We start from the raw sequence: 18,691 nt of genomic DNA, 5'->3' as shown, positions 1-18,691 counted from the left end.
ACACACACCTGAATGCATCTACTGGAATAGTTTGGCGAAATGATGATATTATATACATTGCAGTCTCGTTACATTTATTTATAAGGCACTAAATTGTTTCAACATTTGACATAGTTACAATGAATCGATATACTTTCAATGATATATATCATGCGAAAATACTTTTCTAAATAGCCGACGAGAATTAATAAGGATCCTCTGATAACAAAATTTTTTCGTAAAATATTCTTCATGTATATACACAAATAAAACTTAAAATGTTAAATATTTATTCTAAAAGAACATATAGAGAAAGGGCTTAAAAAAGATTTTTTGAGATATATTTATTTTTTTTATAATTGACATGAAAAACAATGGACACAATGATATTGTTGATATAAATAAAAATATACGCAGCGTAGAGAATCAGATCTCGGATCCTTTTGCAAATTGCCGCAGTCTATATTTATCTTGTCTCTCGTCGGCTCTTCTCAACATACATTTCAATATTCATAATGGAATGCATGAATATATTAAAGTATAATCATATAATTGCGAAATCGATGCAGGTGTTCAACATCGTACGATTTACATGATCATGGATTTTTCCTCTTCTTGAAGTCGTTCGATATCAGATTTGTTCATAAAATAATACGAGGGTTGTCGAGATTTCTAAAAATTAAGAAAGTTAGCTTTATCATGTATATATGTATGTGTGTATAGAGAGAAAAAGAACATTTGTTATTCGATAAAAATGATTTACCAAATCTTTGACAATGCGTTTCGCGCCCGCCGTAATCAATATATTACTCAAGACTTCCACGGACGGTACTCCCATTGCGTAATGAAGAGCTGTTCTTTCCAACTGAAAAAAGATATTTTTTATGCATTACAAAAGTACAGCGCATTTTTTCTTTCTTTTAATCTTAAATTATTCTGAACAATCAATTTTAATTAAATACTAATCCATATTTTTCGATTGAAAGATTTGTATCATTTTCTTATTTATTTTTTTTTATCCATATTTTTTGATTGAAAGATTTATATCATTTTGTTATTTATTTTTTAAGCTTGCCGGAATTCACAGAATTGAACCAATTTTATTTTATCATCCTAATTTTTATACATATCCCCTTTAAACGATTCGTACATTATCGCCGATGCGTAATGTTTCCGGATACGTTCTCGCAATAAATTTAACAAGCTCTTCATTTTCCCAAAGCACAGCGATGTGGAGTGCGCATCGACCGAGCGAATTCTTTCCTACAGCCAATAATTTTCCACCCCCGTTGTTCTTGTTCAAAAGTTCCTTCACACGATCTATATCATTGCTCCGAATTGCAGCGTGTACTTCCTCACGTTGATTCTATCGAATATCAAACAATTCTGTTAAGCCGTAATTAGAAAAAAGACGTAAATAATAAATTTGTTATCTCATAGATTTTTTGCGCTATCTTACCACATAATTAGGGATTGATTGTAGAAACTGCACAGTGGCTTCGTGTTCTCTTTGCGCAGCAGCATCGATGATGTTCACTTCTTCATCCTCGGCGTCCAAGATATGATCGTAACCCTCCAGCAAAAGTTCGACCAGCTTTTCAGTTTCTCCTGCGAATTCGAATATCGTACGATTCTCTCACTTTTATCATTTTCTACATCTACATGAAGATATAGCTGATCGTTATATTTTGTCTTCTTTCTTACCTCTCGCCGCTAGATAAACAACATAGCGATCAATCTCTTCAACGTTCTCTCGAATATTTGCCTGTTCGGCAACATCTCTCGCTGTCCGATATAGTTCGTCCCTGAAACCAACGTTAACCTGCGTTTCCAGTAGCAAGTGATACAGACCATCCTTTGAATAGGAACGAATTGCCGCGAAGTGGATCATGCTTTGTCCATGTTCGTCCTGAGAAAAATTATTTTTATTTTTATTTCCGATACGAGATAATTATATTTGCTGCGATGGATCAGCAGAAAATAAATCATACTTTTTCTGCCAAAAAAATATTCTTTTATAAAAGCATTGAAATGTATATTTTCATTTACATACTCTATTAGGATTGCTGAACGTGGATTCAGGTATGTCTGAAGCTGGACTTTGGGGATAACCGGCGTCTTCATCGAAATGTTCATTCTCGATATTTTCCAAATTTTCTTCTTCACGGTCAGGTATAATGAGGACATCAGATTCCTGAAATCAGAGTGAAAAAAAAAAAATAATAATAATAATAATGCGAAACTTTTCATTATGCTATTCTGTAATGTTAAATTCGTCTATTTCAATTAGATAAATACCTGTTCGTTAGCTTTGTTCTTGCTGGCGAAATTATACAAGTATGTCGCGAGATATGTGACCGGATCCTTTGGACGCGCGTTAGCAACTTCCGTTAATCCTTTAATTAAGGGATCACCCAATGCTGGAGAATAGAAGATTTTGTTAGAATGGATTCTATAATGATATGAAAAATATAAAACTTTGCCATGCATGTGAGATACTTACATGATGCTAAATAACGGCCTTCTTCCGTCCGAAATATCGGTATTTCGGCTTCATTATCGTCTGTAAAATAAATCCATTAGATTGTTGCACATCAATTGCGAAAGCATTATTGCGCATGTTAATTTTATCTTGAAAATTAAACGTTTCAATTAATGATATAAATAGTCACAAAATAAAATTTTATATTAATTTATAGCATGCATGTTATTTTCAATGTTAACAAACTATTAGTTGCTGAAAATAATTATTGCAACTTTATGCAGACAATACAGGATTTTTAAATAAATTTTAATAAAATCTTTTACTTAAGTAAAGTTTATGTAATTATATATATATATATATATATATATATATATATATATATATATGTTCTTTATATATGTGTTCTTTTTTTTTATTTTAACTATCTTATGATTAAAAATTATTTGATGCAATAATGCTTTTCGGTCTTGTAAAAAGTGCCTTATGAAACGCTTGTGCGGCATAATCACTCGGCAAAACGTGACAGAACACGTAATTCAGTTTCGCTTGTCATATATACAAGTTTCAAATAAATAAGCAAAGACAAACATAACTGAGTAACAAACACGGTTAATCTATCTGAAAAAAGTGCATTGGTGTTTGTTTATGTAAACATGACAAGTAATTACAGACGATTGTCAATCAAAAGACGTTTAAATGTCAAAATTCTTTATATATATATATATATATATATATATATATATATATATATATATATCGATGAGAATAATCTTTTATAGTGGAGTTCAACTTTTATATTTCGTGTATGTGATTACTCTCTTATTATTATATATTATTATATTATAATATATTATTCCCAGCAGAATATAATATTTATAAAACAATATAGAGTACATATATACACAGATTTATTTATACATATATATTAAAAATAAAATATGACACTTAGACGCCTATTGGTTTATTTTTTGAGTTTTAACAAGTTCAGATTGCAATGTGAGCCTGCAATAAAATGCAATGAATAAGAGTAAAAGATAGATAAACGAGTTTATTTTAGAATGAATAATAACATTGGAAAGACATGTGCTTTGTCATTTTTGTTTTGTGTGAACATTGACTCGTGCATTACATATAAAGAAAGCTTTTGAAAAGACTTTGACATTTTTTTAAGCTTGTTGTGCCATCGTATCGAAAAATTTCGATGTCTTTGATTTTACATGAAAATAACGCGCCTTACATGCTTAGACATATATATATATATATATATATATATATATATATATATATATATATATGTATGTATGTATGTACATAAATATAAAAACAAAATATATTTTATAATTTTTACTATTTTGTAAAATATGCTTACGAATTTTTAAGTCCTTTGTATGTATGTATGTGTGTCTATTTACAGATAACACTTTATTTATTTACACTTTAGTTATATTTTACCTCGAGGGCAATTCATGTAAAATCGTTTTTTTTTTAATAAAAATATAGATATATAATATTACATCATACAAATATAATTTTAAAAAATTTGCCGAATTATTTCGAACAAAGATTTACAATGCACAATTGTGAGACTTTGTGCGACAATGATGTCCGTGTACATATCAATAATGCTGATCGTTTACTAACCTAATCAGCAATCCTTTATTCTCGTCGCCGATTAATCCGGTTAATAGAGCGACTACAATTATGATTTAATGTAATTTCATAAGAGAGATGCTGGGTATGCACGAGAGAAAACAAAATAACATTCACATATCTTTCCAACGCACTTCTCTCTTTCTCTTTCTCTCTCTCCCTCTCGCTCATTATAGCCTAAGTTATCTAAAAAGTTCAGTCTATGAAGAGTAATTGACTGTCAAATGTTGGCTGATAATTATCACAGAAAATTTCCATGAATAAGCGTAAATGTTACTTATAGAAAGACTTAAGAGAAAAGATAGAACGTAGGAGGATGAGGTTCTTGAAGACAATCGACAAGAGAAATCATTGTTGTGTTAAATACGAGTATTTGAATTCAAGTTGTTGTGTAAAATAAAAATCTTCGGTAAATGGTGAATTAATTATTTTGCTTCCTTTAAATATTTCTCCGAATAAAGTTCTTCCATATAAAATTTTCCAAAATAGATCGATGATTTTTTGAGTCATTTAAAATACATTCCGTATTTCACGCACACATAAAGTGCGCAATCATCATTTTTTATATAATTCTCATTTTATTCTCTTATTTCTTTTTATTTTATTTTTTTATTATTTTATATTATTTTCTTCTCGAGTTTTCGTTTGTAAAGTGTGGAAAGAAGATGGCTAATATCGTCTTCAAGAATTTAGAATCTAATGTTTTATTGTCTTTCGTAATCGTTAATGTTATTAATTTGTTTATGCCTTGAGATTTCTAGACGCGTTTGCTCGCTTGCGGAATATGCCAGTAATGAGGTTGGCGAGCTTCATCGAGTTATTCAACGACAAGTCCTTTTCCAGCGTGATGATATTGTGCACCGCTCTGGAGAAGTCTTGGAGGGTCTGCAGCTCGGTGATTGAGAGCGATTGTTGATTGCTGATCCTCACCATATCTCTCTTTATAGTATCGCGTACGCTTAGACCGCGCACTACGCACAGGTGCCGCAGATTGTCTGGCGTCTTTGAGAGTTCCGGAAGCCGGACGATCAAGCAGAATCTAAGAGTGTTGCCGAGAGCGTGCGGGCGCGCGGTCAAGAAACCAAGCTTCTGATCTCGCTTGAATTTAAGTCTCCGGTCGAATATCATCATTAGTTTAGCTACTCTGACGTAAGCGCGGCCTACCAAGCCAGGCCGATTCTCGCTTGTGCGACAAACGATCCTCAGATGATCCTGGACGTTCACCCACGCGGCGAGATCACCGGCTGTTGTAACGTATACGCCACGTCCGTAGGGCCAATGCTTGCCATGAAGACGTCGGTCGTCGTTTAGGTCGTACTCCGTGATCGGTAACAATAGACCGGCCGCTGCCAATTGTGCTCGTATTCGGCTAGGCTGATCGAGGATCTCGTTGAGAGTAAAATATGTACCGGCCTCGTCCTCGCTACTGCCCTCCGCCATCAGATCGGTGATCTCCGGGCTCATCAGCTCAGTAGTGATCTCCCTCTCGACCTCCTCCAGTTGATTGACTGTTAGTGTCAATGGCAGACTATAGTTGGCCAGGTTTCGGGTGCACTCTAAAACACCGGCTTGGATAAATTTACAGGTGGGATCTAGATCGTATTGCGCAATCGCGGTGACGATCGTTTCATCCGGCAGCATCTCCTCGCCCTCCTCGTTCCCAACGTGAAAAAAATGCGGCAATGGATGATCGAGTAATTCGCCGCTCGCTGTGACGCAGTGCAACTCCCGGATGAAGGGATCGAAGAATTCCGTGAAGACGACGTAGCTCTCGAAATCGGGCGCCACTACGCCGTAACCCTGATCCTCGTCCGTGGAGTTGCTGAGACTCGAGCGGGCGCTGCTCGTCTTGCTACCGTTACCCGTGACGGTACCGTACCTTTTCAGAGCGGGCCAGATCACGTCAAAAAGATTGTGGTCCATGCGAGTCACACGGTGTTTGATCAAATCGAATACGGGCTGTTTCAAGCAACGAGCGACTAGTGTACCGGCGTTCGATGGTGTCTTTGGTATCGACGATCGCCGATTGCCCGCCAACAATCGGAAGCATCGCTCCAGGGTGGTCAGGATCTCGGGCTCGCTCACATCACGTCGGGCTGAGTAGATATCACCTTCGGGAACTGTAGATCTCGGCAGAATCGACAGCAGCGGTGATTGAAAGAACAGCCGGATTAACAGCCATCACGATGATAAGAGATATTAATTGACACGAAAGAGCGAGTAAGCAAATCTCACGGTTTAATGTTAGTGATGATTATCGAAGAGTCGAAATTGAGTTTTAGATTAAACATTCCGTTTAAAAGATGATATCAGCTATAAAACTGCTTTATACTAGGGTGGATCAAAAAATAAGGATCTCTGTTTTATTATAATTTTTATTTACAACTTATGCACAAATTAGATTTATATTGAAATAGAAACTATTTAATATTCAAAAAAATTAATGCACTTGTCCCATCTTAGCACGAATTTAATTATCAATTTTTTTCGAAGAGAAACTATATTAAAAAGTAAGTATTAGTTTCTATTTTAATCACAATAAATCTAATTTGTATATAAGCGATAAATTAAAATCGTAATAATATAGGGAACATTATTTGATCCATCTTAATATATTATATTTTATAATTTAATATAATAATCCTTTGGCGGATATTTAATGCCGAAAAATATTTAGTTTTGTGAAGAATAAATATTTTAATCTCAAAAAGTTTATGAGATTATGCGATGCAATTGTAAGGTGATTTAAAGCTGATTTATAATCGACGTTTTATCACGAAATCATAAAACTTTTTACCAATAAGTACTTTAATTATATATATGTAGCATTTAAATATAAAAAATTAAATATAAAAATTGGATCGATAAATGAATATTAGATTTAGTGAATTAATATCACTACACCTTAGCTCGATCAACACGCTGAAATGTCAAGTGTCGAATTGATTACGTGCTATTAAAAATAATCGAACGAAGCAAGTCAAATCATTCCACAAAATCAAAAGGTCAGTAAAAGGAGGAAACACTTGTGTGCTCAACAAGTATTTTGATTAGGATTCTTACGCGGTATTTCAGAGATGACTTGATTGCGCTTGTCTAAAAGAAAAGTATAAATCGATCATGAACGAAATTATTAAGACAATCGAAGAATTAACATTAAATTAAAGTTTCGTGTGCGGAGGAAAAACAATCAATGGATACTTCACGAAATCGCGATACATATAACGTATTCTCGTGCCAAGTGCGACCATGTCGGAGATGTTTACGAAGATTCCGAATCGGAATGATTCTCAATCACAATACACGAAGGATGACATCGCGAGGAAAAGTGCCCGGATGCTTTGCCGCGCGCGACTATTTTTTCAACTATTACCAACTAGTGCTCTCTACTGAAATACCTCGAATAAACAAATACCTTTATCTGTCAACATCTCGTCGGCGAGCTTCTCGCTAGCCCCGAAATCGCGAAGAAGCTGTTTGTGTGATAGATCGCTTTGATTTTGTTTGTAATAATCCGCTTTTTGTCCGAACTACACGATAAAAGATAATGTTTTATTTCGCTTGCAATATTAGATTTGTGTGAACATTTTATGAGTATTTATTAGAATTAAATAATTGTCTGCTTTTTATTTAAATCAAATCATTCTTTTATTATTAAATTTATTAGAATCTAATAATTCTAATAATTTTTTTATTATAAAAATAATTAGAATTTAATAATTTAAATAATTCTTTCTTAGAATAAAAAATAATTCTAATTTTTAATTCAAATTCGAAGAATTTTCTCATTGTAAAATTTAATTATTTAATCAAAATTGTACGCCAAATTATGATAATAATAATCGATAATAATAAAGATCGTCTAATAATAAGAACTCACATTGTCTTGTATTAAAGGGTTGGCGCCCAGATGCAGCAAGAGGTTGTAGTAATGGCCGTTATCGGCAAGGGTTGCGGCGTAATGCAACGGAGTACGTCCGTCGAGATCGATTGCGTTGGCGGTTTCTGGAAACCTTCCTGCCAGGTACCTGAATCAGGTATAAAATATTAAATCTAATGTGACGTGGGTTGAGGGAGTGCAGAATTTATAGCTTGTCATTCATAATGAGAGGCTATCGTGGCATGATTGGGATGAATCATGAACTGATATCGACGGCGATCGGTTTGTAATAATTATGCGATCGGTTTATTATTATCCCACTCATGTCTGTTTATTGAATCGACGAAATGGTTGATTCAAGGAATCGTAAGATAGTGAGAAAAAATTCGCGCAAAACGCAGCGCGAATAGAAGATGTCAATTCTTATATATGTCAAAATATGTAAGAGTACATGTTGTATGTATGTGTATATAAAAGTATACGTATAAATATATGTCAAGTACCTAATGATAGCAGTATTGCCAAATACAACTGCAACGTGCAATGGCGTTGCACCGTGGGGTGACGATTCGTCTCGTGCCACCGCGAATTTACGCCGATCCAGGGCGTTTTGCAGATCACGAAGATTTCCCTCTCGCGCTGCCATGTGTACGGCATGAATTTTTCCCTAATATTAAGGAACGATATGTTTTACGTTATATATATATATATATTTTTTTTTCTGAATTATTATAAGAATAACGTACCATGTAAGCTGGAACATTGTCGATGAATGCCTGGAGTTCCGGATTTCCGGACTGCCGTCCAAGCAATCGTCGGCCTTCGCCATTGAGGACCAGAGCTGCTAATTGTTCCATGTTGCCGTTCTCCAGTAGATTCTCCACTTCCAGATCATGGGCCATGCTACCTTCCTTCAACTCTACTTCGGCAGGTTCCTCGTGTTCACCAACAATAACCTGCTGTCATATTTAGGTACACAATCATGCGCGCGACTAGGTGGCTCGTAGACGATCGATAGGAGATATTAATCGTATGTGGGAATTTTACATGCGAATCGATTGTCTGTCTCTTGCCGCGTCTACGTACGTATATATACAGAGTGTCCGTAAAAAAAATATCTGTTGATAATGAGAATTGATTTCTGTCTAAGCAACTATCAAATATTTTTTCTATTTTATTAAAAAAATGTATATATATTTTTTTAATTTAAAGAATATGTATATTATTATTATTGAATGTAGTTTAAAAAATTATACACGATTAATACATAAAAATTCCAAGCGGACATAGATGGAGAAATCCCGGCTTTTTCTTTGTATTATACAAGTAACAGTGCGGTGACCATGACAAAATGAATAAGACAATACCTGCTCTTCGTCAACGCCAGAATCGCCGGTGCTGGGCTCATTTCTATCTTCATTCTCAACGGCAGTTTCTTCGCCGGCGGCGATTTCTTCGATCTTCGGGGATTCCTCGTCGACCGCGTCCTCATTAACGGCAGCCTCGGGCCCGTCCTCCTCGTCTTTCGTCGGTTCCGCGACAGCCCCGGTTACCACGTCATCGTCTGAGGATGTCTTGTCCTCATCTTCTTTTGTTTCCTCCTCCGCCGTATTCTGCTGCTCCTCTTCGTTCGTTTCCTCCGCATTCTCATTCGCCGCTTCCTCCTCATTATTTGTTTCATTCTCATTCTCTTTCTGTGCCGCTTCCTCCTCGTCTCCATTCGGGGTTTCAGCCTCCTCCTCATTATTTGTTTCATTCTCATTCTCTTTCTGTGCTTCCTCCTCGTCTCCATTCGGGGTCTCAGCCTCCTCCTCCTCCTCCTCCTCCTCCTGTTGCTCCTCATCGGCCCTCTTAATCTGTTCCACCAAATCTCCCATATAATCCTTCATATCGTAGACCTGAAATTGCGAATTGGGACTCCCCCCTCTCTAAACAAGAAAAAAAATCTCTACCGTTCGACTACTCATTCCGGATGCGATACTACATTTTGACCGGGATTTCTATGTCCGGCTACGCGTGTGATGAGTGCACTAAATAATTACTAATCAATATAAAAAATGTATCATACAAAGGAATATTGTCAGAGGCAAGCTTAAACAAGCAGAATATTGTGCGTGTAAATATATAATTAAAAAAAATTAAAAGCAAATATACCTTCTCATTCGAATCATCCTTCGTCGTAGACTCAGCGCTACCGAAAGCGCTGTCAACGTCATTGCTGCTTACTACCTTTTTCATTCCTCGCATAGCGGCTTGACCTAACTCCAAAATTTTCCAATCCCAATTTTTCGGATAAGTAGCGGAGACGCGAGGTGCGTCCGGTATCATCGACAAATTTGACAGATCCACGTCCGAAGGGCGATTCTTGTAGAATGCAGGCGCCTTTTGCCTCTAATTTAACAACAAAGAAGTGCACCAAATATAATTATGCCAGGATATTTTGATTTTGGGCAATTATTTCTTTTTCTATAGATATACAACGATGTAGCACTCACGTTATCTAATTTACTTTCGTCAGCTCCGTGTTCCGTTAGAAGATCGTACATGGCGCCATCGTCTTTAAGTGCAGCTGCATAATGCAAAGGTGTCTTTCCTTCGTTATCTTGAGCTGTTACCGTTTCGGGATACCTTTCGAGGATTTCACGCGCAATATCCGTATATCCTAAACCAGCGGCCTTTCGGCGAAAGGAATAAGAGCGATTTGAATCATGCTTTGCTTTTTAATAAGTTAAAGAAAGATTTATCGGGCAGCTCTCTCTTAAGAACTCTTATACCTTATGTAAGACATTTAAACCGTTGCTGTCCTTGCCGCACAAAACAATAGGCGAAATACCTTCCAATTTCTGTTTGAAACCTTCCAAGTCATTATTAACGACTGCTGTATGGATTTCTTTTATTGTGGCCTATGTAAGAGAATTTCGATAATTTTATTTGATAATTCTTTAAGCTATTATAATATACATTGATAGCGTATAAGCTATTTATAAATAAATAAAATTAGCTTTATAAATAATTGAACACACAAGCGAGAAATGATTTTTTTTTCTGTCAGAATGATTCTGATATTATACCATGATGAAGGGTGTGGCCTCTAAGAATTTTCTTATCCGAGGATTATTGCTGGTTTCGCATCGAAGTTTGGACCCATGTCCCTCCCACAGAATTTGCTGCAACTTTCCGATGTCTTTGTTGTGTATCCATATCCTGATATTGGAAGGCTTAAAATCCAGAGCTTGAATACAAAAAAAAATATTAACAATGATTTAAACATGATTTTTTTTTTATGTCAAAAAATTGATGCGTCGCGGGATTTATTCTTTGTTGTGTTAATAAAACTGATAAAGCTTGAAAATATCTCTCGACAATGTGATTCAACAGAGAGTTAAATATTATGAAATATAAATATAAATATTAGAAGAAAAATGTTTATCTTACGAAAGTTATTCAATTTTTTATCAGTATATTTGCAAATCTAGCATTTAAAACTTAAGTTTTACGATTTTTTTTTGTATGAATGAAAAGCATTAGAAAACGCATACAAATGAAAAATCTGATTTTAGATAATTGCACCAAAAAATCTAAAATATCTAAATCTAAAATATTCTTTTTATCTGGAATTATGAATAAAAGTACTTGAAAGATTAGAAAATTTTCAGGGAATTGTTTTTACAAGATTTGAGTAGACCCTCTGTATATGTCAAGGATTATTTACATAATTTATAAATGTGAAAACATTTGCTAGGTACTGCATAGTAAATGCATATGTAGAATCCGAACAGTTATACCGGCTGTGTGTATTCAAAGATTTTCATCGTTAAAAATAGATTCGACCGCGTTCAATTTGTATGTATCGGTGTGTCCGTCTTTAGTAATAATGTTGCATGCACATTGTTTCATTTAATATTTTATATCGTCTTGGACAACGCGCGCCCGAATGGCGTGCGCAATCGTAATATTGATAAATTTTCTAGGAGGCCGAACGAAGAAGAGAGGTCATATTACTGACACCGAGTTGCAAATTGTCTACAATGTATATAGACATCGCGTTACTCGGTAAAGACAACTTGTGATACGCGGCTAGTATTGTTTACAACTCTTTCCCCGCCATATAGTGATGTTTCTAATAAATTATGGTCACGATCGCGTTCGTAGAATGCTACAAACACGCGAGATTTTTTTCAAGGATTGAACGAGCAAATATACGAAAATACAAAAATGTGATAAATAATAATTTTGCCTTATCCGAAATATTATTTAATGCGCGTGTAATTCTAATTGCAAGGAAATCAATTTTTTATTCCGCGATAAAAAGAAAGAATATATTACAAGATCTACTAAACTATTTTTTTTTTACAAAAGTGAAATGCTAATTTTAGCTATTATTCAGTAGCACAAACAATTTAGCAAGTTTCTTATGCAATCGTACACGAGCAGTAGGCGATTGGAATGCTTATTGGAAATTGTTTTTGCTACAATCTTCGAGCTAGCATGTCGAAGAGTGAAAGACGAGTTCTTATCATTTTTTCAAATCGGTTTCTTGTCCTCGTTGACGATAAGTCGACCTATTTACATGCGCGAAACTGTTTAACGAGAAAAAAGACTCATTCCTTTTTACATACATATAATTATCTTTTTGCAATATTATGATTTATTCCACATTCTCCTGACTATCAATATTTATGATGTATTAAAATGAGTATATAAAACATTTTGCATATAGTTTGCGATATGATACACTTTTCTCTTTTGCGTTTAGGTGCGCTATGTAATTCATGCTGGATGGACGCGCGCGCGGTAATTCCCCGTTTCGATCGTGTCGTATCGAACGTCGCAGTTAGCCTTGCCTTACGAATTTATATGCTATCGATTTTTCGCGGTCATTAGAAATGAATACGCGAGGTATCTAAGGCAAAGAATCTATATCCGCGAGGAATATATAGGAATATATAGGATAAATATATAGGAAACAGACGAAATTACTACTTATGTATAGCGCCTCATCGTAAAGTTGCCCGATGTTTTCTCGAAATTGTTTTAATGACTTACTGGCAAAATCAGAGCGAAATACGTAATATTTAAACTTATCTACGCGAGGTTTTTAAATGTAAATGGATGTATTATGAAAAGTAATCTAACAATGCACAAGCTACTTTGAAAAAGTATACTCTATCTTTTTCCAGAAAAGAAAAATATTGTGCATATCACGCATGTAACGTAGAAAAGAAAGGAAGAAAAATATAATCGTCATTAATTTTTTTTTTTATAAATAAGATGTGTTTGCACGTTTCTCACATCTTTATCTTTTAAAATGAAAATATCTGTACTCACAATCCTTCCCGGTGCTTTTTCTTCGCGGCATCACTTCCACTTCGGGTAATTCAATTTCCGTGGGATGTTTCAAGTAATAAGCGGCCGGCTTTCCTTTCTTGTCGCAAATGCTAGCGTCGCATCCACTTTCTATAAGAAGATCCCAGATCGAATCGGGATCTTTACACTTGCCGCAATAATGTAAAGCTGTTTTTCCCTCCTAAACACAATACATAATGAAATATCTGTAAAATATGATTTTGTAATGAATTTTGCAATTGAACTTAGAATTTACAGAATTTATGTCTTCGACATGTGTATGTACGACTATGAATGCGAAGAGCAAGAGTATTAGGGGCTAATATGCAGGGCCAGAGTCGCGCTTCTTGTCCCGAGTGTATTTTCTGATGTAAGCTGACGGTTGCGAGGAAAGAGCAGGTGGTTTACACTTCGTTATTGCCCCTGTCACGCGATGCGGGGTCATAATAAACGTTGCTAGAAGCAAACTAGGAAGGAAACTAGTCGATTATTCAGGAGCTTCTTTTTGAGAGAGTCGACAAACGTTTGCCTTGCGGCACGATTCCGTCGCGAAAATGGGCCTCGCGCGAAGCATCGTGAATTATAAAGAACCATCAATCGAAACTCGTGCTCGTTAAGATCTATGTATATGAAACAAAGTGATTAGGGAGCTTTTGAAATAAAGAAGGAATTGAGAAAGGTTTACTCAATTAATTGCTACGTAAAATGACTATTAAAGCTTTTCATTATTTGACGTCTATCTCATGTCTAAGACGCATGGATTGCAATTATTCGAGTGTGTACAATTGAATTTTTTGCGATAAGTATATTTTTCGGCATGCAAACAAGGAGTTAAAAAAAAATCGACGTACTTTATCTCTCTGCTGCGGCGTAATAGGATAATTTTCTACGAGCCAGGCGACAATGTCGGGTTGATCGTAATATACCGCTTTGTGTATCAAGGGCGTGCCGCAAGAATCCTTGGCGATCGCTAGCTTCTTCTTCGATTCTTCAGATATGATTTTCTGCGTTTCAGCTAACGAGCCGCGCGCAACGGCATCGTGCACTTGAGAGATTTTCGTCTGGAATAAACCAGGTGTTGAATATTAATCTCTACCGGTGGTTCGTTAAAGGGAACTTTGTGAAATTGAAAATAGTTTCTCAAACAGGCAGAATTTTTGATGGTCTCTGTGATTTCCTTACCAAATAATTCGGGAGTCCCTTCAGGAAGACACGAGTCCTAAGATCCGGTGAATGTGCGCTTAATAAACGCGCGCCTCGACCCTCCAACACGATATTTTCGAGTTTCTCAAGTTCGCCACGTTGCAACCAAGTTTTTATAACCGAAGAATTCATTTGGGCCTCTGCAATTAAATAAAATAATTTCAAAATTTTTTTAATGGATATATATGATATATTAATCATAATAAAATGATTTGTGTGCAAAAATATTCTAATCTTTCTTCCAGGCAATTTATTTCATTTTACGGAACATGATTGTATTCGCTATTGATAGTGGAAATTACATAGGAACTTCGCAATATGCATTTTACAATCTATAGGAGCCAACACAGACAGATTTTATAGACAATTCCTATCGGTTTCTTCTTGTTATTGATTCGCATGTTCTGACCGCATTTTCAAATGGTATTTTCGATCGCATATCCATAATGTTATATGGATGATTGTCGGCTCAGAAATGTAATAACGATATTCATGACACGCGAAACTTAATATTTGTCGGAAGCCCGCAAAGAGAGATGTTCCGATATACGATTAGAAAGTATTAATATATGTGGTTTCGAAAATACTTTCAATTAGGGTTTCCCGATTATTGAAATTTGATTATACGATTCGCGATAAATATTATCAATCAATTCTGATGTGGTTTCAGTAATTATGTTGCGGTATTGATAAAAAAGACGCCGCGTTCTATTACGGTACTGTAAATTAAACGACTATCTAATCATGTTTGCCGACTAACAATAATTCATAGATCTTAATTGGTATATATTAGTCTCTATCGCGTTAAATCTTGCCAGTTATTTATTTTAACGAGGCAAATGCAATTATTGGAACACTCTGACTTTTCCTCTTACAGATCGGTGAATTCCCTGCTTCTGTCTATTACGTGCTTCGAATTCAGGAAAATGTAAATATATGCGGCGTAACATAATTCATAGTCCTAACATAATTTATGTGATTTTATTTATGCACGAACATCTATTGCTCAGCATCTTTTAATTAAATACGTTTCACTTTAATTATCATCTTAATGTATGTCTATATAGATTTTTTACTCTCATACAAATAAATACGACGCATTTGATAATAAAAATATTATAAGTAAAGATTGTTTTCTCTTAAAGATTTTTTTCTGTATTATTACATTACAATTATATACATATATTATTTACATTTTACTATTAAAAATATATATTATGATTGTAAATTTCATATCAATAAAAAGTAGATTAATAATCTTTTCATTAATTTTTTTTTTTCTCTAGAGAATGGCAAAGTTAGCATTCGTAAGACAATGAATAAAGCTTTTCGTATTTCGTAAAATAATTTATAAGGTTTTTGCGTGAATTTTCAACTATAATTTCACATAATTGCGTAAGAAAGTACGATCGTTAACTAGCGAATGACAAAATCGTATATGCTTGAAATATTCGTACATTTATTTTTTAAGTTTAAACAGATACATAAACAGATAAATAGAAGTTGACAATATGTATTATTCAAATTCAAATTGCAAATGTTGCAAAAGCAATCTGAATATGATTTTGCGATTATATACATATTAATAATTTTTTACATAAAATATACACAATTTTAAGTACGATAATAAAAATATATTTCTTTAATTAAAAATTTTTTATTTTTTTTGTAAATATGTGCTTCAAGCTTGAGATGTAGAAATTGAACAAAAGAAAAATATGACGTATTAAATTCTGCAGCAACGTCCAAGCTTTCCGATATCTACATATAAAAAAGAAGGCATCTCTCTTATTTCTGAACAAAAAAATATCAAAAAAAAAGAATGCGCGTGAGTGGAAGAATGAAAGAGAAATACCTGATGGACCCTGATCCCACGATCATTTCTACGTCGATTAATCAGTCCGTGCAAATTTAGCACGCGCCTACGAGTATGACAGCACACACACACACACATACACGCACACAGAAAGAGGCTTTGCGACGCACGTGCGACACGAGAAAGCGTTGCGCGTCGAATGAAGCCGACGTTGTTTGGCGTCGCGACGCCAGCCGGTTCCCCGGAACGATCCCCGTGAAAGAGGATTCTTTATGTAGAAGTCATGTCCGGATTGATAAATAAGAAATTAAGATCGATCAAGAATTTGTAGCTTGGACATATTCACGAGTAATTTCTTCCGGCAGAATTTTATTCTTTCATGGATATAGCATCGTGTTCGATCGACTTATAAAATAGAATAAACAATACATGCTGCGTGTTTATCTCTCCTTGGCTGTGTCAACAACCGCATAACCATGTCATAGTATTCTTATGTTAAATTAGTTTCGAGATAAGTGTAATCCAGAAAATTATTAGAGTTTGATGAAATAGTCATCTAATGCCAAATCGTGATCGTTAGGTTCTTTTTTTTTGTTTCTCGAAAATTAATTTATTTTTGCATTTTTTCTAAATTAATCTTTAAGAAAGTTTGACACAAAAAAGTTAATAATTACTGATATTAGAAAAAAAGGATGTTAATGTGCTAGGCAAGCAAACTTGTTAAATTCGTGATAAACTCATCAGATAAAGTGATTTCATTATACAAATGACATGTACGTTGGCATTATTAAAGTTGCGGCAAGGTCAACAGTACAAATATGTTTCTGAGAATTGAGATACTTTTTTTTTTTCATGGAAATGCGTCAGTATTACGTACAGCTAAATGATTATATTTTTGTATTGTTTATTAATTTAATAATAATTAATTATATTTGATGTGACAAAGTAATAACAGCGTATTTATCGAATTAAAATATATATTTTCTCTATTAATTGAATAAATCTTTCTTTCAGCATTTAAAATAATGTCAATTGATATTTTCCCGAAAGAAAATTTTTCAAGACACAAAGAGTTGATAACTCTTATCTCTCCTTCATCAGCGTTTTAACCCCGATGTAGTTATGTGACTAAAGAAACGATTATCTACTGACATTCGTTTTGTCCTGCCCTAATGCCCTTGCAATGTTTCCTAATTTTTCATTTTTTTATTATTTCTCTTACTTATTTACTTTCGCATCATGATGATCTAATTCAATGTTAGTGAGTACAGTGCAATGACACATCGATCATGCTACAGTTTATAAGTATCTGTATATTGTCTTAAGAAACACTCTTTAACTAATTTTTCAATAAAATTGTAACAAAATAATATAAAGCTTATAAATTAAAATCACTGAATTAATAAACTAATAATAAATTAGTTATACATTTAAATTGAATAAGTGCTTTAAAATAAAATTTATAATTATTAATTATTTAATTAATTTTATTTTAAAAGTTTCAAAAATAGATAATGAATCTACGTACGACTTTGAAGTACGATAATTACCTTTTTGAGCGTAGCTCCACAGAGTTTAATGAAGAAATAAGAATATTATCGAAATCGTTTTTGTCGCGTAGATAAATATGTCGTACTATTTAATAAAAATTCCCATGTTTATTCTTTCGTCGACGATCAATGATACTTTATTTGATTCGCTTTTGCATCGATATTATCTTCCTGGTTCATCGTATTAAACCGTTTTTCTATTTCGAATCGAAACAAACGCGTTCGAAAGCTATGAACCACTTCGCAAGACTGACGATGTATAGTTTTCCACGTGTCCTATTCACCCACAAGTTCTATATTATTCAAGAGAGGTATAGTTGGAAAGTATGTGCAGCTTTAGTGCCTTTATGTGGGAATAATAATCAAATAATGGTAATTCAATATTTGGGAGTGTGATTGAATATATTTATTGTTCTGGATATCTTTGACAATTCGCGAAAAAATTGAAACATCGATCTGCGTATAATCATAACTTTATGGAATATTAAAAAAATTCCATAATATAAGATTCGATAAAATAATAAAGATAGAGTCATTTTACTTAGATTTCAATGATAATCTACTTTTAATGTAACGCAAATATTATATTGTCGTCAAATAATAGATTCTGAAATTTAGGACACATGTCCTAATTATATTATGTTTTGCATTAAAAAATGCTTTATGATGTTAGAAGTTATATCGACCACAAGCGATGACTAATTTAATAGAAGGATACACATACGCTGTGTATAGCGATTTTGATTACTTTTATTTAGTTGAGGATATTCGGATGTAATCGG

General features: G+C 34.2%; 1 protein-coding gene across 8 annotated transcripts; it reads right to left on the bottom strand.

Moving 5' to 3' along the window:
• Positions 1-2: 2 nt before the first annotated feature.
• LOC126857422 (uncharacterized) lies at positions 3-18,081 on the bottom strand. 8 transcript variants are annotated; one of them, XM_050606825.1, is made up of 22 exons: positions 16,399-16,540; positions 14,523-14,683; positions 14,192-14,401; positions 13,323-13,521; positions 11,066-11,226; positions 10,769-10,897; positions 10,490-10,669; positions 10,149-10,385; positions 9,362-9,922; positions 8,741-8,953; positions 8,498-8,661; positions 7,995-8,142; positions 7,530-7,644; positions 7,178-7,210; positions 2,483-2,542; positions 2,278-2,399; positions 2,033-2,173; positions 1,684-1,888; positions 1,439-1,587; positions 1,130-1,345; positions 743-844; positions 3-651 (listed from the first exon to the last, which is right to left on the bottom strand). In XM_050606825.1, exons 2-22 carry the CDS (start codon positions 14,673-14,675, stop codon positions 568-570), a joined length of 3,582 nt encoding a protein of 1,193 aa, XP_050462782.1. In that variant the 5' UTR covers positions 14,676-14,683; positions 16,399-16,540; the 3' UTR covers positions 3-567. The 8 variants fall into 8 exon arrangements, 3 of the variants coding, with proteins under 3 accessions (XP_050462782.1, XP_050462783.1, XP_050462784.1); XM_050606826.1 differs by lacking the exon at positions 7,178-7,210; XM_050606827.1 differs by lacking the exon at positions 7,178-7,210 and having other exon boundaries at positions 9,362-9,892.
• Between the last annotated feature and the right edge of the window lie 610 nt (positions 18,082-18,691).

The sequence above is a fragment of the Cataglyphis hispanica genome, chromosome 21, assembly GCF_021464435.1.
Source record: "Cataglyphis hispanica isolate Lineage 1 chromosome 21, ULB_Chis1_1.0, whole genome shotgun sequence".
Classification (NCBI taxonomy): Eukaryota; Metazoa; Arthropoda; class Insecta; order Hymenoptera; family Formicidae; genus Cataglyphis; species Cataglyphis hispanica.
Note: the sequence above shows the minus strand (reverse complement) of the source record. Positions and strands in the feature narration are given on the sequence as shown.

Excerpts from the sequence above, each read along its gene's own strand:
- LOC126857422 (XM_050606825.1), bottom strand. The coding sequence starts at position 14,675 with ATGAATTCTTCGGTTATAAAAACTTGGTTGCAACGTGGCGAACTTGAG. Across the intron at positions 11,227-13,322 it reads AAAAAGCACCGGGAAGGATT|CTCTGGATTTTAAGCCTTCC; the intron begins GTGAGTACAGAT and ends TTTGTATTCAAG. Across the intron at positions 8,954-9,361 it reads CTGGCGTTGACGAAGAGCAG|CAGGTTATTGTTGGTGAACA; the intron begins GTATTGTCTTAT and ends TAAATATGACAG.